The 23,134-nt window shown below is 49.9% G+C and overlaps 2 protein-coding genes across 9 annotated transcripts in view; one reads left to right on the top strand and one right to left on the bottom strand.

Moving 5' to 3' along the window:
* The window catches only part of USP40 (ubiquitin specific peptidase 40), a 67,246-nt gene extending 54,874 nt beyond the window's left edge, over positions 1 to 12,372 (bottom strand). For 4 of the 8 annotated variants that reach the window (XM_045845638.1, XM_045845639.1, XM_045845641.1 and 1 more), the window contains exons 1-7: positions 12,250 to 12,269; positions 11,650 to 11,750; positions 10,941 to 11,153; positions 8,087 to 8,154; positions 6,544 to 6,657; positions 3,942 to 4,106; positions 2,139 to 2,285 (exon numbers count right to left, since the gene is read on the bottom strand). In XM_045845638.1, coding sequence (XP_045701594.1) covers positions 2,139 to 2,285; positions 3,942 to 4,106; positions 6,544 to 6,657; positions 8,087 to 8,154; positions 10,941 to 11,139 — 693 coding nt within the window. In that variant the 5' untranslated portion in view covers positions 11,140 to 11,153; positions 11,650 to 11,750; positions 12,250 to 12,269. The other 4 variants (XM_045845640.1, XM_045845635.1, XM_045845636.1 and 1 more) reach the window with 4 other exon arrangements.
* LOC123823188 (UDP-glucuronosyltransferase 1A10-like) lies at positions 8,668 to 22,878 on the top strand. The gene is given in 4 exon segments (XM_045845647.1): positions 8,668 to 8,811; positions 18,270 to 18,907; positions 18,909 to 19,214; positions 22,735 to 22,878. Coding segments are annotated over 3 exon segments (963 nt in total). The 5' UTR covers positions 8,668 to 8,811; positions 18,270 to 18,358; the 3' UTR covers positions 22,843 to 22,878.
* The last annotated feature ends 256 nt before the right edge of the window (positions 22,879 to 23,134 follow it).

The raw sequence follows: 23,134 nt of genomic DNA, 5'->3' as shown, positions 1-23,134 counted from the left end.
ACCTTTTGGTGTACAGGATGATGCTCCAACCAACTGAACCACCCAGCCAGGGCTAGAATGTAATTTTGAAAGTATCAGGATCAAGCATTTCTACTAGAAAAAAAAAATAAGCCAATAATATAAAAGTCGCATGAAAGAACTGCTTTGGTTGAGCAGAAGGTTGTTTTACTAATGTGCAAGTTAAGCCCAACTAAAACTAAGAATGCAATTAAGTAACTTTCTCAGAGTTTTTAACCCTCTGAATTTTATATATTTTTTATTAGATTGTAGTTGTTAACACCAAAGGTGAGATGCAAACTAAATAAGCAAAAAATAAACCTCTTCATCTGAGTTTCATAAAGGGGTGAAAGCTGGACGCAAATACGGACTAAACAATATATTCATGCCGGCTGCTAACCCTACAGTGAAAGCTACGGGCAGGGGTTTATTGTTTTTATCACACTTTCGCCTACAGTCTCTAGGACCCAAATCAATACCATGTGCTATCTCAATCATCCCTCACTTTCTCTGCCAGAAAATCCAGGAACTGTCGTCAGCTGCAGGAGTAGTGTGATCTCTCTGTCATAACAGAGTGACTGCACAGACGTGCCTTCCGCGGTGGTTCTTTCCGCCAGCAGGCAGTGACCACTAACTGAATCACTGCAGTGTGTCAGGCTGGAAGAGCCCGGGAGCCCACCGCCAGCAGAGGAACAGCAGCCCCTGCAGGTAAGAGTGGCAGCAGCAGGGCTGGAGCCACACGGTAGGAAAAACCGCTGCTTACACAGTGCCCGCCTCTCATCCCGTTCTGCTCCCTGTCCAACAGAAACCCAGAAGTGCTCGGTCGGCCCTTTGATCAGCAAGTCGAGTGCTGCTTGCTCCAGCTGTGGGGAGAGCGAGCACGTCACACCTGCGAGAATCAGGGAGGAGACACACACACGGCCCAGTACCGTGAAGTCACTGCACATGCAGGAAGCGAGGAAAGCCATCTCTTTTCACAGTGGTGGGCGAAGAAAGGAAAGCTCAACAAGCTTCTTGGTCGGCAGAAATAAAAACACATTGCCTTCTTCATAATGGTAACTTGCAAAAAGCAGGGATGATGGGGAGTTTATCCACAAAAGGTGTATTTAAGAAACACTAAGGTACAAACAACTTTTTCCAGGGAAAGAAAGAAGTTGAGAGAACTACTGGGCTAAAAACTTAAAAAGAATTCTTCACTATAAAAAATTAAAGCCCTGGCTGGTGTAGCTCAGTGGATTGAACGCGGGCTGCAAACCAAAGTGTCGCAGGTTCGATTCCCAGTCAGGGCACATGCCTGGGTTGCAGGCCACGTCCCCCAGCAACTGCACATTGATGTTTCTCTCTCTCTCTATCTTCCTCCCTTCCCTCGCTAAAAATAAATAAAATCTTAAAAAAATAAATTAAAATACAGATATGTATAATGTAAATGTGGTTTTGATTCTTAGTATTAACTAAAGGTTTCATGTATGAGGCCCCCCCCCCCAAAAAAAACACCCTGGAATTATCTTCCAGAGGGCGGGCCCCTTGTAGGACAGGCTCCCTTCCTTGGGTGCATGTTCTAGGAACCCATCTCTATCAGTGGGCCAGCTGGCGTTGTTGTGAGAGGCTGTGTTTCATTTCAGTGAATTTTTTTAAGACTTTTTCAGTGTGTTTGCCCCCTTCACGATGGGTGGTTTACAAGCGCACCTGCCCACACCGCGCTGAGCGTTCAGCGGTTTCTGACCAAAAACGGCCTGACCCCCATGCCCCACCCTCCCTGTCCAGCCTGTCGCCCCAAGGAGCTTGTTGTTTGTTTCCATGGATGAAAAATGTCCTCAAAAGGAAACGTTCTGCCAATGTGGAAGAGGTGAAACAAAAAATGCCAGAAGCCACCAAAATCGGCAAGTTCAAAAACTGTTTGGAGCAGTGGAAAAACATCTCAATTGGTGTAGTGCACCCAATGGAGACAACTTTGAGGGTGACTGAAGTTTAAACATGTAAGATTAAACACACAGTTTTTAAAAATAATCCCCAGCTCTTGTGGGTCCCTGCTCGTGTACCCTGCAGACTGTTTCAAACAAGCTGGCTGCACCTGGCAGACCTGCCTGCCCCAGGTACGTTTTCGAGGCGCGCTCCCCGAGGAAAGGGGAGGCCCGTCTTACCTTCGCTGCGCCCACCAGCCTGTCACAAGCTCCGCAGTGGTACAGGTTGTTGGAGTCGAACACCTCCTCTTCCACATACATGTTCCAGAGCGCGTCTTCCAAACCCGACACGTTCTTGACTGCTACTGTGAGGTCTAAGAAGTCTTCCTGGAATACACACAAATAATTCTAAAAAACAACTTCAGAGGTTCACATAATGTTACAAACTCATCTACATCTTGGGAATAATCAGACATATTTTTCCTAAAACACTGTGCCTACCAAAGTACAGATCTCCTGATCATTTACTGTGAAATTCTTAACACCAAACCATCTTTTCTAAAACAAGCTGTAACTGAGCTTGAAACACGCCAGGAGCTAGTGCGGGAGTCCCCTGCTGACAGGCTGAAGCCTGGACCCGCGTGTGAACTGAGAAGGGTGCAGTGCAGCGCGCATCCGCGCTGCTGGGGTCTCCAGGCCAGAACAGCGCGGGCGGAGCTGAAGACTCTGTAACAGACCCTCTGCTGCCCCCTCTGCTGCCGCCGGGCTGGTTTAAAACACACTGCGCAAGGTGTGAGGAAAAAACCAGTCTGAGCCAGGATGAAAAGGATTCTTATGAAGATTAGGAGGAAGGAATTTTGCAAAATGGGAATCTATTAAATTCTACTATACATTTGAATTACAACATGTTTCTAGTAATACACACTTAAAATCTGACAAATTTAAAGAATATTTCGTTTTAATAGCATTAAAGGGATTATGGGACTGAAAAATGACAGTACTAATCAGTTCATGGTGGAAACCTAAAGTAATAAAAGTAACATTTATATATAGTTCACTACATATGTGAAAAGTTAATGTCTGTAACTTATCACGTGCTTTAATATACAACATGGTTTAAAATTAGTTTGTGAATTATTGTTATAGTTAAATCAATCGTACAGTAATTCAAAGACATACATCATCTTAATATTTCCAAATTAGTTGGCCAAACCTACTAGCAAAGGCAATAAGAGACAAAAAGTATGTTTTATCGCCAATGCTCATGAAAAACAGAAAGAGACAAAAATATATGTTCCCAAAAAGCAATTACTGTGACACTCAGACAATGACATCTAGTTTTTCCTCATACAACACAGAGACCCCTGTAAGGCCCGCGCTCACAGGAGATCTGCATCAAAGGGCAACGGCTCCAAGGAAGCCGCCTGCCTCCGAGGCTGGGGGGCGGGTGGGGGTCGCTCCAGTCACATGAGCAAATTCCAAGTCTACTTTCCGATGAGTCTAAATGGGCAACCTGTGCAAGACAAGGAACTATAATGGTGCACATGCGTGCTCTCTCTCTGTATGTATTTTATACACATAATAACCATATATAATATTTAAACATAAGCACACACACACAGATGAACTTTCTCAAAGACATTAATAAACTAAACCCAATATTTAATTACAGATGTTTGTTAGCTCTCTGTATTTTTCTGACTTCCCTAATTAACCTCCTAACAGTCCAACCACCAGCCAGATGAAGTCACTCTTCTTGTGAGGCTACAGATCTCTACCTGTAACACCCCCCAACCCTACTTTCTAAACATGAGGGTGCTGAATCAAACATCACAGCTGTGTTTTATGAGATCTGCTTCTTTGGGTTTACATGGAGAAATCGGGATATAAACTTATGACTTGGGTATAGCTGGAGTTAAAAAACCAATACAACGATTTCTAGTAATAAACGCTTTACTCATGTGATGCTGTAGGTCACAGAATGAATGACACGAACTATATTTAATGATATCACTTACTACTCAAATGCTCTCGCATACTCACCTGCTTTTCACTGACATTCTTACATTCTTTACAGACAATCTGGTTAACAATGGTTCCGTGATAGAGGCGATTGATGAGGTCGTGGCCGGAGGTCCCGACTAAAGAACTTTCCAAAGCGCTAAAGAGAATCCGATTCAGTTCCTGCACATCATGTTGCCTCATTTCCTATAAAACAGGTGACTTTTAAATGTCATTTTGTGCCTCAGATTTTTAAAAACAGATTTTAAAAGTATTGTTAAAAAGCCCCACAAGATTTATCAAGAAATCCAAAGGTAAACCTCGATCAAATATTAGGATGACTAATCTAAAGGGGCTGAGAATAGGTTAGAAGATCACCACCTACTTTTATTTTTATTACAAAACGAAAACATGGACAGGCAGAGTTCCGTGTGCACACGTAACTCGACCGGACAACAGGAAAGCACATTTGTTCCCGTGGGAACCACGCGCGCGGCCACAGGGCGGGCACAGAGCGCCCACCACGAAATCTCCCTCAGCTCAGGGGGCTGGTGAACAGTTCGAGTACCGGTGCTTGAAAAGAGCGGGGATTTACTGCTTTGACCCACAGACCGACCAGAACAACACTAACACAGGGCTACTGAGAAAGCTCCACGGGAGCTCGCTTTAATCTGTGCGTGACTAGACTGAACTACTCCTCCAAGACAATGTGTAAACCAAAGCCGAGGGGTACACCGACACCTACAGGGGAGGAGAGGACGGCTGGCAGGAGGCAGCAGCAGAGCCAGAGGGCAGCAGCTGGTGCTTGCAGAGGGGCGGTGGAGTGTGACCAAGAGCCCGCTGGGAGCAGAGAGCCCGGCACGTGGAGCTGGCACGTGGATGTCACGAGTGACTCTGACAAGAGGGGTGGAAAGGAGCTGGAGGAATAAGGGGAAGGTGCAGAAGCAGAGGCAGTGAAGGAAGACGATTTTAAATTTTAAAAGTAAGCTTCTCGTAAAGAGAAGCTGACCAAGTGGATAAAAGCTGCGGCAAGACACAGGACTCGGGATCTCTTCCTTCCTTCCTCTTTCCTTTTTAAGCACCCAAGACCCCAGAGGAAGCGAGCCTTCCAGCCTCACTGGCTTTGCGGGAGGGAGCGCGCGGAAGTGTTCAAGCTCTGTTTCTGAACAACCCCGAGTCGGCCCAAAGTGTCTCAGAGACCCCGCCTGCCACTGCAAGTCCAGTCTGGAGGGGTTTCCTGCCAGATTTTATTGAGAAAGAAATAAGGTTTTCACAGCTTTAACAAGCATGAAATCAGAAAAATTAATGGGAGCTCGTTATCCAAAACAAAGGGAAATCCATGAACCGATGACTAGATTTAAAAAAACATGTGGAACATCCGCCCAACAGGCTATTACGCGGCAACAAAAAGGCAGGCAAGGCTGATCCATTCCGTCTGATCCCACTGCTGCGACACGTGCAGAGCGGGCAAGTCCACGGGACAGAGAGCGGGTCAGTGGTTGCCGGGGCTGGGCGGGGGACTGGGGGAGGGACACGGCCGATGGGTACGGAGTGGGGAAAGGGTTTCTAAAACTGATAGTGGTGACCGTTACACAGCGCTGCAAATACAGTAAAAGCCCACTGAACAGTACCCTCTAAACGAGGAAATCTTAGGACACGTGAATTATGTCTCAATAAAGTGGTTATTTTTAAAATAAGGAAAGAAAGAGGAATTAACCCTAAGCACTGCCCCACCCCAGAACTTTTAATATTCTGTTTGGGCAATGTATCGTGAACCCATTAACATCAGAGCCCAGGCCCTACCTCTGTAACCACACAGCCTCGCCCAGTTAAAGGAGCGTTCCTGTTAGAAAAGGACCACAGTTCAGAGCTGACTGCTGAAGGCAAGATAATGCTATTTTGATCACTGCCTCTTTAAATTCTGTGACAGTCTCCCAGATCTGTGTCTTTACAAGAGCACACCTATTCCATAAAAAAAATTGTGGACTTGGTTTTGTTTGATTTAACACAGCTAACAGCTATTGACAGCAAGCACCTTTACCTGCTGCTGACAAATGTTCTGTGCTTGTATACAGTGAAATGCCCTTCAGGGACGCAGACGGAACAACAGACGGAACAACGAGACAAAGCCTTACAACAAACAGGACACAGGCGGACAACAAGGGGAGTCGGGGGAAGGCAGGGCAGGGAGAGGGCAGAGGCCTGCCTGACAAGGACGGTCTCACAGTTTTGCTTGAAGCACATGTTCAAGTCTGAACCCCCGGATTCAAACACCAGCGCACGTCACAAAGGCAGATGGAATTATAGCTAGTCAGCGCTCTGAGCTGTTTGCTATGTAAATGGTAATTTCCATGTAGTCGGTGTTATATCTCAGGTAGACCGTATAAAGGTTCTCAGGGTGTAAACTGCACAAAACAGCTCTTACACTCTCCTTGTACCCACAACCCTCCCACCACCCACAAATCACAACCATTCATAAATCTTGCAAACAGCAAATGTTTGAAAATATATTTCTGGCTTGGAAGTATTTAAAATGAGAGAAGCAAATATTTAAAAGATACCTTGAGACCCTAACACAAAGCTGAAGAAGTCAGATAACACGTCAACCCCGTGTTTACTCTCCTGGGGAGGCGGGCCTTCATACCTCGTGGCTGGTCCACCCGAAGCTGTCCGTGAGGTCCTCCGTGGAGGCGGCCTCCTGGTCCAAGAGCAGGAGCTGGGCAAACAGGCGCTGCAGCTGCAGCGGTATGATGCGCACCTGCAGGGGGACAAGGGCTGTTCTGAGCGAGCCTCTTTGGCCTTGGCTGGGGCCTTTTAAAAGACTGCACACTAGTTTTCTTACACCTCCTAGCTCATTCAGTTCACCCAGAGGGAAGTTCATATATATCTGATTACAGAGAGTGAACCATCTATAGCTAAGATTCATTTTTCTTTGAAAATTCAATCCCAAATGTTTTAGGTTTCTGGAGTTTTCCGCCTTGACATAGTTCAGATGAATATTAAAACCCAAAGAGGCCTTCATAAACTACTCAATTGATTACAGACTAACAGTAATTTAAGTCTCTAACACAGACTTGTCAAACTCATTTTCACCAGGGGCCACATCAGCCTCGTGGTTCCCTTCAAAGGGCCGAACGTCATTCTAGGACTGTATAAATGTAACTGCTCCTTAACTAGGGGCAAGGAGCTCGGTGCTGCCGCTGGGCAGAAACAAGGTGCCCGCCGGATAAAACAAGGTGGGGGGCTGGACTCGGCCTGCGGGCCTGGTGTCTGCCACCTGTGTTCTACTAGTTCATTCTCGAAGATACCTCCGAAAAAGACACACTCCCACGCGGAGTTTCCCAGTCGTGGGCTGGCTGCACCCGGCCTCACTTTCCTCCTGCAGGCTCCAAGCCCAGTCCTGCCTTACTTGGGGTGCTGAGGGCCGGGCTGGCAGAGAACGCTGCTCAGAGCCTGGCCTGCACCACATTTAAGCATCTAAAGCGAGAATCCGCCCTTAGAAACTTCTATGGCAATTTGACGTTGCCACAACATCTTTACTGTATCCTATAGACGCATGACCTGCAGCAGACTGGGAATTACACACACACACACACACACACACACACACGCACACACACACACACACGGACACTGGCCCTTTGAGGCACCGGGGGTCTGTGCCGCGCTGGGCTGGGTCATGGAAGGCTGACTCCTCGTAAGAAGCACCGACTGCAGCCAGAAAGCACCACGCTTCTGAACGATGTTTAAGCAGGGGCGGAACACAAGTAGACCTGCACTTATGGTAAAGCGACTCCTCACTCAATGCATTCCCAGAACACCAGACTGAAAGAACACTGCTCTCCGTTTGCCGCTGTGACGAGCAAGTGCGGTAAGCAGAGTTTTCGGCAGGCCAGTGCAGAGGATGTGCGAACCCCCCTCCACCCGGAGAGAGGGAATAAACACAGCAGAGTGAGGTGTGTCTATCAAGCTGCAGCAATGTTGCATTCGGAAAAGTAATGGCTTTTTGGAAGGAAAATTCCATTACTAGTAGGGAATAAGCCAAGTCTTATTTTCAGACTTTCTGAAAATAAGAATCATGTTTGGTAATTAATAAAATTACTGATTTCTATAAGCAACTTAATCCTTTCCTTATGAAACATTCCCTCAATACTGCAAAAAACCCTTGTAAAGCATAAATTTAATACCTTTGCATCAGGATTATCCTTTTCCTCTAAAGAACCAAGCTCTTCTGGGCCAAGAGAAAATAAAGCTTCTAAACAAAAGTAGAATCAGAGATGTCAATGACATTATTTCATCTTAGAAAAACAAGACCACCAGTAAGTAAAATCAGTTAACGATTCAGAAATGTGACGGTGGCGATAGTTCTACCCTTACTTTATACATTGTACTTTCTGGTAACATTATTTTTAAGCACTGACTACAAAGGGCATGCTAGGGTTTCAGTATGAAAGATCTATAAAAGGAAAATAATGCATATAAAACTATAAACAAGAACATCAGAAATCGGTGATGGCTTCCTACTGCCTAGGGTGTGGGTCCCTAAAGCCACATAAGGAATATTAGGAAATGTAACAAATGTAGAGCAATGTCCCCGTGATCAGTAACAAGCCACACGTGAGGTTCCCGGCCATCCTCTTCTGAGAAGGACCACCTCGACTCTGTGGCCATGTCCTTCCTCTTTTGAGTGTGCACATGTCCTTCCTGTGTTGAGGGTGGTAACAGGCGGCAGCGGTCTTAGCTGGAAAAGCAAGTTGGGGGCCCAGGGTGCCAGTCTCCAGGATTTTTTTTTGCAGTCCAACATCTAGCTACGTCACCCGACAGAGAGACATCTGAACCTTCTGGGAAGTCTATATTCCAGCCGGGAGAGGAGCTCCTACCAGGAAACTCCGATCCGCCCCACAGAGAGAAGGTAGGACGGGTGTGGTCTCCTGCTGGCAGCCACCACGGCCTGGCGATCACTGTCAGAGTGCTGTACCCCTCCCGGGCCCCAGCCCCCGGGAGGAGCTGGGCTACAGGAACCACAGACGCACAGGCGAAGGCACAAAAACCACGCCAGGACCCTGACAGTCACCTCCCACTCCTCTCAGCTACACTGACCTGGGAGTACAGTGGACCCGATCTAGCCCTACTCTGTAAAATATGGTTGCAGAAAGCTCCGAGATTCCTCTCCCCCAGTTCTCACTCTAAATTACACCTCCCTTCCAGGAGCATCAGGATCCCGGCTGGGCCCCGTGAGTGCAGGGTCCGCACCACCGGGCCAACCCATGCGCTGGGCCTGTCGCCTCTGCCAGGGCACCGTGTCCTGGGACTCGGCCCTGTGCTTGCTCAGTGATATTCTCCATGACCGCCCCAGCCTGAACTCAGTCTCTTTTTAAGGCTACTTTTTTACTTCAAGTTGCTCTTAAACTTCAATTACATTAAAACTCGGAGAAGTTCTCACCCCCCTAGGAATCTGCTTCTTCACACTGAAAAGTTCTAACGGTGGAGTTACTGAATGCGTCAGGGAGATACTTTTACAGAGGGGATGGAGTCAAGGACAAGAGGCCCCTCTCTTAACTCCCACCCACAGCCCAATCCACTAGGAAAGCCCTGGGAAGGGGTAAGGGTAAATGTTTACTAAATCTCTGGAGTCAGAAAGTCTTTCTAAGCGTAAAAGCAACAGAAAATGTCACAAAGATGCACAAGATTTGTGCTTCAAATCTGCACAAGATTTGATAAGTGTGCAGTGGTGGGAAGGGGCACGTGGCAAAGTCGATACAAGATGAACCAGGCTGTCTGTCCTCAGAATACAGACACTGTGGAGAGCTGAGCTAGAGCCATGCAGAGCTGGGGGCCCCCTTCAGGGCCACGTGAGGGCCGAGTGACGTTCACATTGAAACCCAGGCATAGGGAGAGTTAGTTGTAAGACTCCTGCGGGGGGAGGGAGTGTGCAGGGAGGGGAAGGGGACAAACAGGGAGAGAGAAACAGGGGCAAGACAGGAAGGGTCCACTGAGGTTGGCCTTATTCCTGTAGGCCTTTTCTGGGAGTCCCCTATATTCTGACCACAAATCTTCTTTCAGATTGAGATTTGAGTGGGTTTCTGTTCCTAGCACGGGATCTCTCTGTCTAACTTCTTGGGTCTTTGGAATTTACTACTTCCAGATTTTGGAAAGGTACTATGGAGGAACTATTTACAAAGATACTATGAAGGTATTATGGTAACATTATACCCCCTCCTTCAGGGTCTGGGACAAATAGCATTGGCTAATCAAAGAGATTAGCATTACTGCAACAAATCAATGAATATTCACCCAAGGGAGATAACTAGGCTATAGGAGGCCTCACACCAGGTCAGGTTCTGACTCCAAACAAGGTCAGGCCGGAGGAGGCTGTCAGTTTCCTGTGTTTCAAAAGTGCAGGTGAAGGACTGCGGACTGTGTCAGCAATGTGACGCCCCTCCCCACTCCAAAAGGCAGGATATTAACTGCTGTGGGTGCCTGTGGCTTGTGTGTTTATTACTGGGGAGAAATTTTACAACTCAAATGCAAATAGTGCAACAATAATGAAAGCCTGCACTCACAACAAAATTGTCTCTATGTCGTCCTTTAAATTAGAATTAGAGCCCTGGCTGGCGTAGCTCAGTGGATTGAGCTCGGGATGCGAACCAAAGTGTCGCAGGTTCGATTCCCAGTCAGGGTGCATGCCTGGGTTGCAGGCCATGGGCCCCAGCAACCGCACATTGATGTTTCTCTCTCTCTCTCTCTCCCCCTCCCTCCCTCCCTTCCCTCTCTCTAAAAAGTAAAAAAAAATTAGAATTAGAAAAGAAATACTGCCTTCATTTCTTATTTTGTGACTAAACATTACTGTCATTACACAGAATATGTGTAAGATAATTAAAATTTCATATTCAGATCATGTGTTTTATTAGTAAATGCAGGCTGCAGAACACACCTTTAAGATACTTCATCTTGTTTTTGTCTCTTTCTGCTCTTGCAAAATCAATTATGTACGCAGATGAGGGTACATATTACTAATCAAATGCATGTAACGTGGCATACCTCTGAATTCAGGTGTGAAATGAAGAGTCTGAAGGAGGGAATTGAGGTAACAAGTTCCACCCTGATTTCTGATTCCGCTTAAATTGGTGAATTCTCTAGGAGCGGGGGGCTCCAATGCTTTGGTCTTTAATTTCTTCCTTTTTCCGTACTGATTATTTGACACACTGGAACAATCCTCTTCAAATAGGTCCCCAAACATTGTGAAACTAAACGCTATCCGTAAAAAAAATAGGACGTGTTACAAAATGCTTTTATTCTTGTAGCAAGCTTTCCCCACACCTCCCTATCTTCCACCTGGGAGTACGGGTGTTAAGTCGTTCCCTTGGAGAGTGCGTGGGTTGTTTGGGCTTTGGAGGCGCCAAGACCCGGATTTTCTCGCCCCTGCGAGGACACACGACCTCGGGGACCCTGGGCAAGTTACTTAACCCGGCGTCCTCATTCCTAAAGCGGGACTCCACCTATCGCGCACGGCCGCTGAGACAATCCCACGACAGAACGACGGGAAGGGACTCAGCGCGCAGGGTTTGGCCCACCCGCAGTAAAGACAGCTCTTTTTAAAAGGCGCGTCGGCATCGGCAGTGAAAAAGGAGTGAAAACCCATCACACCACACCTAGTCAGCTGGGGTGGCAAAGGCAGCCCCAGACTCCGAGCGCTGACAAGGGCCCGGGGACCGCCAATCCCTTCCTACAATCTCTGCTGCGCACTCGCCTCGGGCCAGATCGCGGCACTGGAAAGGAGTCAGTGGAACAAATTGACGTTTGCAGCAGCTCTGTGCGCGGGCCCGAAGCTGGAGAGCCGAAGGAGGGTCGCTGGGGGCGGGGGGGAGGGGAACGCTGCCGCTAAGACTTGCGAGCAAAAGGCCCTCTCGTCGTCTCCGTCCGGCGACGCCGACGGGCGCCCCGGGGACCTAGGCCACCCGCTGAAGGGGCGGAGGGCCCCCGGCGAGGAGACGCGCACCGCTCCCCGCGCAGTTCCCGGACGGCAGGAAATGCAGGGATGCGCCTGTTTTCCCGGCCCACCCCTTCCTCGGAAGCACACAAGATGGAGGGGCGACCTCCAGGTCGCGGTCTGGACGCCGGCCTCTCCCACCCCCACTCCCGGCCGAGGCCAGGCCCTCAAGCCCTCCAAGTCCCCGCGGGGGGCCCAGGGTCGCCAGGAGGCCGACCTCTGGCCGAGCCGCCAGGACCTCGGGGGCCCGAGGCCGCCTCGGGCCGTCCCTCATCTCCCCTTCCTCAGGCCGTGCCGCCCACACGGTCCCTTCGGCCTCCCGCGCCCCTCCCCGGAACCCCGGCCGCTAGCTCCACTTACTGCCTAAAGCCCAGACCCCCGCCCCGGCCAAAACTCGAAGAGAACGGTCGCGCCCCACAAAAGTGCCACCGTGTTGGCGTAGGCGTGTCTCCCGCAGCCCCGAGCGTGAGCGATTTCTGGAACGCGCGGACTACTCCTCCCAGGATGCCCCGCGGGAGCACCGCCTGTCGCGCGCGGCCTTCTGGGCAATGTAGTTCTTTTGCCCGGGAGTTCGGGAGTCGTGGTGGGAAGGCGGAGCTTGCTCTCTATCACCTCTTGGGTTCCCAGGTCCGTGGGCTCTCTAGGTCAGCCGACCACTCATTCAGTCACATTTAAAATGTATACTTACTGGTGCTCACAGCCCGTATTAGTTGCAGTGGAGTATGCAAAGATCACTTGTCTTTGGTAATGGCTAATTCCCAGGTTACCTAAACATTGGCAACATTTGTGTAAGGGCTTCAACTTTCCATGCACATTCAAAGACGTTTTCCAGTTATCTCTAGTGAAACATGTCCCACGGAACCTTGACTCTTTATAATACCCTCAATGTTTATTTTGTCTGCACAGACTCTAAGTGGCATGCACAAGAGTACACTAAAAATGTGTCAAAATTAGCTCTGGCTGGCGTAGCTCAGTGGATTGAGTGCAGGCTATGAACCAAAGCATTGCAGGTTCGATTCCCAGTCAGGGCACATACCTGGGTTCTAGGCCACGGCCCCCAGCAACTGCACATTGATGTTTCTCTCTCTCTCTCTTTTTCCCTCCCTTCCCTCTCTAAAAATAAATAAATAAAATCTTTTTTAAAATGTGTCAAAATTATTTCCTCTTGCAGACTTGAATACCTTTGGTGGACTCTTTCAGTCGCGTATGTAAGCAGGCTCTGCTTCTGGCCTCTCCCCGACCCAATCCAGCCTGCACCCCAGGATGAATGAGGGAGACAGGGAGAAGGTCCTCTGGACTTGAGCTAAAGGTGGGAGAGGAGAGCAGCTGTCACGCAGAAGTCCAAGGGAATGCCAGCCCGAGGGAGGTGGCAGGGCAAGCAGCAAGGGCAGTGGGCCGGTTAAAAGGCCGGAGGCCTAGAGGGAAAAACAGAGTGGGACTAGCCAGTCCTCATTCTCAGTTGCCTTCACTGAGCCACGTCACGCTCGGCAGCCTCCTCTTCGTGACTCCTCCCGGCCCCTCGGCACTCTCTCTCGCTGCTTCCCTTCCTGCCCTTTGCTTCTCTGTTGCCGGCCATGCTTCACCCCCTCATCCAAATAGTAGATCGTCCTCAAACTTCCATTCCCTAGTCAGGAATGAGCACTGGAAGGCTGGCTCCACCAGGACACAGGCTGCTCGAACCAGAACAATCGTGGGCAGGGAGGCTGAGACGTCTCCGAACTGAGGGCACCAGCCCTGGAAATCCCAGATCGTGACCGTGGCAGGGATTAGGAGAGGCCAGACAGACCAGCGGGTGGTGCAAAAGCTGCTCTGTAGAAGAAAGAGGGCCAGAGAAGGCCTGGATCAGTTACCCAGGCTGAGGTTCGGTCGTTCCCTGGTCAGGAGTGATGAGTTGCTTTTTAGTTTCTCGTTCATGTATTCATTCATTCTTTAATAAATATTCAGTAAACATCTGTATTTATTTAACAAGCATCTGCTAAGTGGCAGGCACAGAGCTAGATGCTTGAGATTCAAAATTAATCAGACTGACGTGGGTCCCTAAGTTCATGGGGCTCACTTGCTGGTGGAGGAAACTAAGAAAAAGCCAGATGGTAGTGACAGCAGTAAGGAACCTGAGGGAAACAATAGAGAAATGTGGCAGTAAGTGCAAGGATAGCGGTGGGGCTGCCTCTGATGTTGGCCTCAGAGCAGACTTCTTAGAGGATGACCAACCAATGAGGAGGCATATGAAGAGCTCAGGAAAGACCTTTTCAGGCTGACAAAACAGCAGATAAAAGGTCCTGAAATGGGAAAAAGAAATGGTCCTGTTCAAGATGCAGGAAGGAGGCCTTGAATGAGTGGAAAAAGCAAGTGGAAGCTAGCTAAGGAGATGGATGGGAGCTGGACCCACCCGCCTTTCGGCCAAGGCAAGGACATTTTGGAATTGCAATGGGAAGCCATTTGGTGGTCTTATGCAAAAGACAGCATTGCGATTGATGTTCAAAGAGACCACTCTGGCTCCTGTCTGCAGGGCAGGAGGAAAGCAGGAAGACCAGTTGAGGAGGCTGCTCTCGGAGTCCAAGAAAGAGATGACGGGGGAGTGCTGTCAGTGGCAGTAGAGAGAAGGGCAGACCCGACACGTGCTTTGGAGATAGGGCAGGACTTGGTCACGTGGTGGCTTTGTAATGTGCCAACTGGGCGGAGCCGAGTTTTGCTTCCCAGATTTTCCTTCCCTGGATGTTTCTAATTAGGGTTAGTCACAGGGGCCTTTTTTGCTGGAAATTGGAAGACCGGTTTTGTTTTCTTCCATGTAGCAGTTTGAGACGGATGCTTCTGTAGCTCGAACACCTTGCCACCTATCTGCAGACTCACCTCATTGGCATAGAGCAGCGGTTGGACCTGCAGCGGCCCTTCCTTCCCCTGGCTCTTCCTTCAGCTCCTCCCACCTGGGACAGGTGTGCATTGAGCTCTGCACAGAGTTCTCCTGCGGGACCCCCACATCATCGAGGTTGGAGGCAGTGAGAACAGTCCAAGGTTCTAGTCCCTCCTTGTGGATTCCAGTTCATCCTTGTGGGTCCGAGCTCCTCCGTCTCTTCCCTACGGCACACCCGTGCGCCCTTCCAGAACACCCACCCTGCTGCCCTGAAGCTCCAGCATCGGAGGTAAAGACTGTTGAGAGAGATCCCTCCAACCAGCTCCTACATGGGTCAAATCCCTAGGACAAATTCCTGACTATTTGTGCCTTTGGGGGTTCTGCCTCTCTGATGGGACCCTGACTGGTATAGATCAAATGGAGGGGCTGTGGGGAAGTGATAGCATGTACATGTTTACTTAAAACTCCAGGTAGTGGAACATGGCATTTGCTGAACCAGACTGGGAGAGGGGAAAAGAGCCCAGGTACAGGGGGAGTTATTAAATTTTAGGAGCCAGTGAGGTAACATTTGGATGCTATCACAGTGTAAGCTGTAGGGTCCAAGCAAATAGATTAGGGCCAGGGGAGCAGCTTTTGAATTGTCATGATAAGAAAGCGCTTCCCCCAAGTCTGGGACGTCTGTAGGTAACACAGGCTGCTTCAGACATGGGTTCAAGAAGGGCCACGTTGGCAAGAGGGGCCGTCCAGGCAATGAATGGGGTACAAAACCATCCTTAATTTTAGGTGGCCTTCTAAAAATTGTTTTCACTAAAAGTCTATATAGTCGTGAGGCCTCCTGCATTCGATGGAACAGCACCAAACCTATAGGGCCCACCCTTGCCAGAAACCCCGAGGTGACCCCCATGTCTGGGGGCCCCCCCCTGCACACTGCACTAATCTGGGCCCAGCTCCTTTGGGGTTCATGATTACTTTTGCAAAAACTGGGATTTTGATGCAAGGGGTTGGCATAAGGTAAAAAAAACAAAACAAAACACAAACATGGCTCTGGCCTGAAATACTTGCGATTTCATTGGTGTTTTTTGATTCCTAACCTATGCCGTGTTACCTAATCTATTTGTTAGGCAATCTGTACCCAGTGCTGTAAACAAGAACCTTTCAAGCCTGAAGTCGTGCCTTATTAGGAGGCTGACAAATTGAGAGGAATACTAGTCAGCATTTTAAAAGAGAGAGAGAGGAAAAAGGGGAAAGAACGATAATAAAGTCCAAGCAGATACAAAAGTCAGGGTCCTGAGGAGGAAGGCAGCGAGGACGTGGAAACTTTGTTTCAGATACACAGGCCCCCACTTGTGTACTGATTGTCGGTGTGGTATGTCAATGAAGGATGACAAACTGGGGGGCTTCAGTCCCCACAATACTGTGGTCTCATGGCCCTGGGCCCAGGAGTCGGACATCAGGGGGCTGGCAGGGCCTCGCTCCCTCTGAGCACTGAGGGGAGACTCCTCCCTGCCTTTCCCAGCTTCGGGTGGTTCTCTGGCTCCCGCTGCTGCTTCGGGTCTCTGATCATGTGGCCTTCTCCCGCGTGCTCCTGTCTTCCTGCAAGGACACGGCTCATGCTGGAATAGGGGGGGCCGCCCTACTCCAGTGTGGCCTCGTCTTAACTAATTCTACCTGCAATGACCTTATCTCCATGTCATGTTATATCCTGAGGTCCAGGGGGTTAGAACTGCAACATACCTTTTCTATGGGGTGTGGGGAGGGAACAGTGTAGCTCCTAACAGCCTCCCAAAGTTTCCCCGTGCCCACGTGTAACCCTTCCCCCTTCACGCTTGCCTGCACTGTTGGCCTCTCCGCCCCTCCCCACCTCCCCAGCATGGCACCGCTAATCAGCTCTTTGTCACTATAGATCGGTTTGCATTTTCTAGAATTCTGTACGAATGGAATTATACAGTATGGACTCTTCTTTTTGGTCTGGCATATTTTATTCTACAGAATTATTTTGAAATTCATCATTGCTGTTCATACCTGAGAAGTTCACTCTTTCTCTATTGCCCAGCAGTGTTCCACCAGGCAGACAAAACCCAGCTTGTCTGCCCACTCACCTGTGGGTGCACATCTGTGCTGTTTCCAGTGTTTCCTGTGACAAACGCAGTTGCGAGGGAGGGTCATATATAAGCGTCTGTATGGAAGTATTCTGTGTTCATTTCTGTGCTGGTCCGTGAAGCGTGGCTACAGGGGGAGACACAGGAGGGGCTCAGGAAAACAAAGTTTATTATCATCACAGGTCCTCAGGATATGAGGGGCGCATGCCACGCAGGGCCACAAGGGCAGCACCGGGCTGGTCAGTAGACAGAAGGAGCAAGACACGAGGGGTAGGGCGGGGCGGTGGCCTATGCCAGGGCCCTCCTTGGGGTTTTGTGGAAGGCGAGGCAGGGCGGGAGAAACAGGCTGGGACTGGCTGGTTAGAACGCTTCAGCAGGCTCTCAGTGGTAGGGGTGTCTAGGCCACTGTGCGGGGCCCCCTGCCATGCCGAATTCTGGGTGGCCAGGTGTGCGATGGGTACCTGCTACCCTTTCCACGTCACCGCCACCCCCCCCCCTTGCAGCCCCCCAGAGGCACCCAAGGGGTCCCACTCCTCAACATGCTCGCCGACACATGGCATGAGTCATCTTTTTATTTTTAGTTATCCTAATGGGTGTGTAAGTGAAATCGTGTTTAATTTGATTTCCTTAACGACTCAAAAACATCAAGCCTCTTTTTATGTGTCTGCCATGTCTATGTTTTCTTTCTTTCTTTTTTGGTAAAATGTCTGCTCAGCTTGTGGCTGATTTTTAACAATTCTTTTTCTTTTGTTTTCACAATCTTGAATTTTGAGAACTCTTTACCTATTTTAGGCATCGTAGATGCAGCACAAATATTTTCTCCCAGTCACTGAATTATCTTCAATAAAAATGTAATTTTCAAAAAACCTCAGATTTATAACAAAATTGCAAGCACCAGTTTAAAAATTTTTTCCAAAACCTGCAACATCGGGTGGACAGTCCCGGCTCACCAGGTCGGAGGCCTTGGGGCGTTCGGAAAAGGACCGAGAGCAGCGGGGCCCTCTGTGCCCTGGGGCTCCCCTGCCGGGGGGCGGGGGGAGCCAGCAGTCAGGGGCGACCAGTCTTTCCTCGACACTGGGGGTGTCCGTCTCTAGGCAAAGAGACTTTGGTAGCCTGAGGATAACATCCAGATTTCCCTTTCAGACATGCTCCCCCCAAAAACAGCTTTAACGAGCTTGCCTTTTCTATTTGTCTCTCTGAGTACTCAGGGTCCAAACACCATTGTTTAATAATTCTCTTTGCAAACTGGCACTGCAGTGCAGGGCAGGAGTTCTGCCCAGGCAAAGATCAGAACTATTCTTGTCTGGGAAACAACCCAGGAAAACATGTTCTTCTCTACGTTCTTGTGAGGAAATCATTGACAATGCGTGGTTTGGGAATTTCTGTTCGTTTGTTTTTTTGTTATAAATACACGCCCTCCCCTGGGGCAGGTGCTGTGCCTGTACTTCTCCTGCCCACAGTGTCTGTCACGGGAGCTCCGAATCCTGGCAGCTGGCTGGCTCGGGGCTGCCACTATCCAATGGCTCCTGCGGCGTTGACGGGACTCCTTGCTCTGTGTGCGTGTCTCCTGCTGGCACCCCGCTGTGCCCAGGCGGGCAAGCTGCTGGTGGTACCCATGGACGGGAGCCACTGGTTTACCATGCGTTCTACTGTGGAGAGTCTGGTCCTCCGGGGGCACGAGGTGGTCGTGGTCAGGCCAGAGGTGAATTGGCACCTGGAAGTCTCGGCCAAATACACAGTGAAGACTTACTCCACACCGTACTCTCTGGAGGACATGAACCGGCTGTTCAAGGATTTTGCTGACGACCGGTGGAAAACTCGGGCAGGCAATGTATTTTCTCTGCTAATGCATCCATCCCACGTTGTTTTTGACTACTTTTTTTCACGTTGTAGGAGCTTGTTCAATGACAGGAAATTAGTGAAATTCATAGAAGACAGTTCCTTTGATGCGGTGTTCCTAGACCCTTTTGATCTGTGTGGCTTAATTGTAGCCAAGTACTTCTCACTGCCGTCTGTCGTCTTCGCCAGGGGGGTGTTCTGCCACTATCTGGAAGAGGGCTCGCAGTGCCCCAGCGCCCCCCTCCTACGTTCCGCGAGGCCTCCTGGGATTCTCCGACAGCATGACCTTCTGGGAGAGGGTGTGGAACTACATCACCCATGTGGAGGAACGACTCTTTTGTCACAATTTTCTCAAAACCGGGTTAGAAGTCGCCTCCGACATTCTCCAGACCACCGTCACAGCTTATGACCTCTTCAGCCCTGTGTCCATCTGGTTGCTGCGCACCGACTTCACCCTGGACAATCCCAAACCCGTGATGCCCAACATGGTCTTCGTCGGCGGCATGAACTGCCTCCCGGGAAAGCCGCTGTCTCCGGTGAGTGGCCTGGGCTTCGGCAGCTCGCCCTGGCCTGGCCCGGGCGGGGAAGAGAGACGGCTTCTGTAGGAGCCATGGCTTGTGGTTTCCATTAGCAGCCTTTGCAGGTCCTGCCTGGTTCAGTGAGTTGCTTTGTGTCCATCCATTTAATTGTGTTGGCAGATTTTAGGAGCCGTCTGCTTTGATACTCATGCGTATGCAATTATAAAAGTTGTTTACCATTCCCAGGCTGCATTTGTAAATACTGTTTTGGCAAAAAGTATTGGAAAGCACAATAAGAAATGAAACTTTGCTTTTGTTCATGCAGTGCTAACACAATAGGAAGATGTTCTTGGCAGTTTTGTGTACATCTCTTCCAATTTTTACGAAATTGTTTTACATATATACGCATCGAGCTAATGGGAATTCTCACAGTCATTTTGTGAAAATGAAATCTACTGTCAGACTGGACATGTCGTCCTTCACCTTCCCTTTTCACTTGCCCATTTTCCACGGACTTTCTACAGCCTGTGCATGCACGTGTGTGACACTCTTTCAAGAGCTGCATAAAATTCTTCACTTTGGATTCACTGTAGCTCATTCCACTAACTCAGGTTGATAGATAATCTTTTGAAAATGTTTGGTAAGACTGCATTCATCACTTTATTTTTTTTAAAGATTTTATTTATTTTTAGAGAGAGGGGAAGGGAGGAAGAAAGAGGGAGAGAAAGATCCCTGTGTGGTTGCCTCTCCAGCGCCCCCTACTGGCTAGCAGCGGAGGCCTGTGTTCTGACTGGGAATTGTATCAGTGACCCTTTTGGTTTGCAGGGGGGCACTCAATCCACTGAGCCACACCAGTCAGGGCTATCTCCAGTGTTTCCTGTGACAAACGCAGTTGCGAGGGAGGGTCGTATATAAGCTTCTGTAGGGAAGTCTTCTGTGTTCATTTCTGTGCTGGTCCGTGAGGCGTGGCTACAGGGGGAGACACAGGAGGGGCTCAGGAAAACAAAGTTTATTATCATCACAGGTCCTCGAGACATGAGGGGCACAGGCCACGCAGGGCCACAAGGGCAGCACCTGGCTGGTCAGGAGGCAGAAGGAGCAAGACACGAGGGGTAGGGCGGGGCGGTGGCCTATGCCAGGGCCCTCCTTGGGGTTTTGTGGAAGGCGAGGCAGGGCGGGAGAAACAGGCCAGGACTGGCTGGTTGGAAGGCTTCAGCAGGCTCTCAGCGGTAGGGCTGTCCCCTACTTGCTTGTTCCCCGATTCTGGGATGATCAAGGAAGGCTGAGGAATACTGTCCCTGGTGGCGCCAGGTTGCTTGGGTTGCATGCCAAAGGCATGCACTGTGCCAGGCCCTCTGCCGTGCCTAATTCTGGGTGGCCAGGTGGGCAATGGGTGCCTGCGCCCCTTTCCACGTCACCGCCACCCCCCACCCTGTGCAGCCCCCCAGCGGCACGCAGGAGTTCTTTGTTTTGTTAAAACAGCCTTGCGTTTGTGGAAGGATCCCACTTAGCTGTGATGTGTTATCCTTATACATTTTCTATATTACATGTGTTTTATGTGTGTGTCTGTGTGTGTACCTTTACAGTATTGAATTTGATTTGCTAAGATGTCTTTCGAATTTTTGCATCTATGTTCATGGGGGGTATTGGTCTGTAGTTTTATCTTCTTGCAACAGCTTTATCCGGCTTTGGAGGGTGGCAGTGCTGGTCTCCCGGACCTGTTCTGTTGCGCCGTAGACTGAATTAGGGTGCTCTTTGTGCTTTCATTGTGTCTGTGTTCCAGAGGATGTTCTGAAAAGATGATATGTATTTTTCTCTTTCCCTACTATTTGGTGGCATTTATCAGCAAAACCATCTGGGGCTGAGGTTTAATTTGTGGGAAAGTTTGCATTACAACTTAAATTTGATTTTAAAGATAATGATGTTATTTCCATTCGGCTTATTTATTTCTTCTTCATTAAGCTCTCGTAGGCTAGAATTCACCCCTTTGATCTGAGCCACAGAATGTATTGGTATTAAGTTGTTCATGATATTCTTGTATGATGCTTCTAATAGCTACAGCACCGCTGATGATGCCCTCTCTCTCCTTCCTGCTATTGGTCATCTTTCTCCTTCTCTCTTTTTTCCTGACCAGTTTGGCTAACGTTTTATCGAGTGTACTCACTTTTTTCAAAGAAGCAGCTTTGAGGTTCATTGATAATTTCTCTTGTTACTCTGGGGTTTTTTTTTGGTATTTATTTATTTATTTATTTTTAGAGAGGGAAGGGAGGAGATAGAGAGAGAGAGAGAGAGAGAGAGAGAGAAACATCAATGTGTGGTTGCTGGGGGTTATGGCCTGCAACCCAGGCAAGTACCCTGGCTGGGAATCGAACCTGCGACACTTTGGTTCGCAGCCCGCGCTCTACCCACTGAGCTACGCCAGCCAGGGCTTCTGTTTTCTATTCTACTGATGCAGTGAAGCCTCCCAGGAGGGTAGATCACTCACCCCCACTTTCAGTTTTCAGACATTCCCCGGAAAGTCCCCTGTCTCTAAGGTAAACGGGGACCCAGCAAATTTCCGGAAGCAGGCTGGGAGTTTGGAAGGGGCCCGAGGAGGCTCCTCCTCCCCATGAGCTCACCCACGCAGTTCTCTCCGACATGAGCAAAATGAAAGTCAGTCCCAGGCAACAGACGTTCCTGGCGTGCTGTCCGGGCGAGGCGTGACCCCGGGGAACGGCCGGAGGAGGGGCAAGCAGAGAGAGAGATGCCCTTGCCCTCCCGGCGTGGCCGTGCCGGGCGGAATGTGGAGGGCCCCGGACTGCGGGGGTCAGCCCGCAGCAGGGGTCTGAGCAGAGGGCTGTGGGGGGAAGGAGTCGGGAGTCCCAGCAGAGTGCTTCTGGGAAGCGGTGGGCAGGTGACCACCCACTGCAGGTGACGTGTCTCGGGATATGGATTCAAAATGGGTGACGGTCACACCCGCCTCCGCCCTGGAGTGGTTCGCATAGAATGGGCTTGTCCATGGGGTGGACAGTTCCCGCTCACCAGGTCGGAGGCCTTGGGGCGTTCGGAAAAGGACGGACAGCAGCGGGGCCCTCTGTGCCCTGGGGCTCCCCTGCCGGGGCGGGGGGGGGGGAGCCAGCAGTCAGGGGCGACCAGTCTTTCCTCGACACTGGGGGTGTCCGTCTCTAGGCAAAGAGACTTTGGTAGCCTGAGGATAACATCCAGATTTCCCTTTCAGGCATGCTCCCCCCAAAAACAGCTCTAACGAGCTTGCCTTTTCTTTTGGTCTCTCTGAGTACTCAGGGTCCAAACACCATTGTTTAATAATTCTCTTTGCAAACTGGCACTGCAGTGCAGGGCACGAGTTCTGCCCAGGCAAAGATCAGAACTATTCTTATCTGGGAAAGAGGTCAGAAGGTACCTTGGTAACTGCTATCATTCATTATATTTTGCTGAGTAAATTGTTGGCAACAAGAATGTATGTGTGCGTGTGTGTGAGTGCTTGCGTGCGTGCGTGCGTGTTCATTAATATATTAATACACGCCCTCCCCTGGGGCAGGTGCTGTGCCTGTACTTCTCCTGCCCACAGTGTCTGTCACGGGAGCTCCGAATCCTGGCAGCTGGCTGGCTCGGGGCTGCCACTATCCAATGGCTCCTGCGGCGTTGACGGGACTCCTTGCTCTGTGTGCGTGTCTCCTGCTGGCACCCCCGCTGTGCCCAGGCGGGCAAGCTGCTGGTGGTACCCATGGACGGGAGCCACTGGTTTACCATGCGTTCTACTGTGGAGAGTCTGGTCCTCCGGGGGGCACGAGGTGGTCGTGGTCAGGCCAGAGGCGAATTGGCACCTGGAAGTCTCGGCCAAATACACAGTGAAGACTTACTCCACACCGTACTCTCTGGAGGACATGAACCGGCTGTTCAAGGATTTTGCTGACGACCGGTGGAAAACTCGGGCAGGC

The sequence above is a fragment of the Phyllostomus hastatus genome, unplaced genomic scaffold (assembly GCF_019186645.2).
Source record: "Phyllostomus hastatus isolate PE091 unplaced genomic scaffold, TTU_PhHast_1.1 phas_contig_477, whole genome shotgun sequence".
NCBI lineage: Eukaryota > Metazoa > Chordata > Mammalia > Chiroptera > Phyllostomidae > Phyllostomus > Phyllostomus hastatus.
The sequence above is the reverse complement of the archived record's forward strand: the minus strand, read 5'-3'. Positions and strand labels throughout refer to the sequence as shown.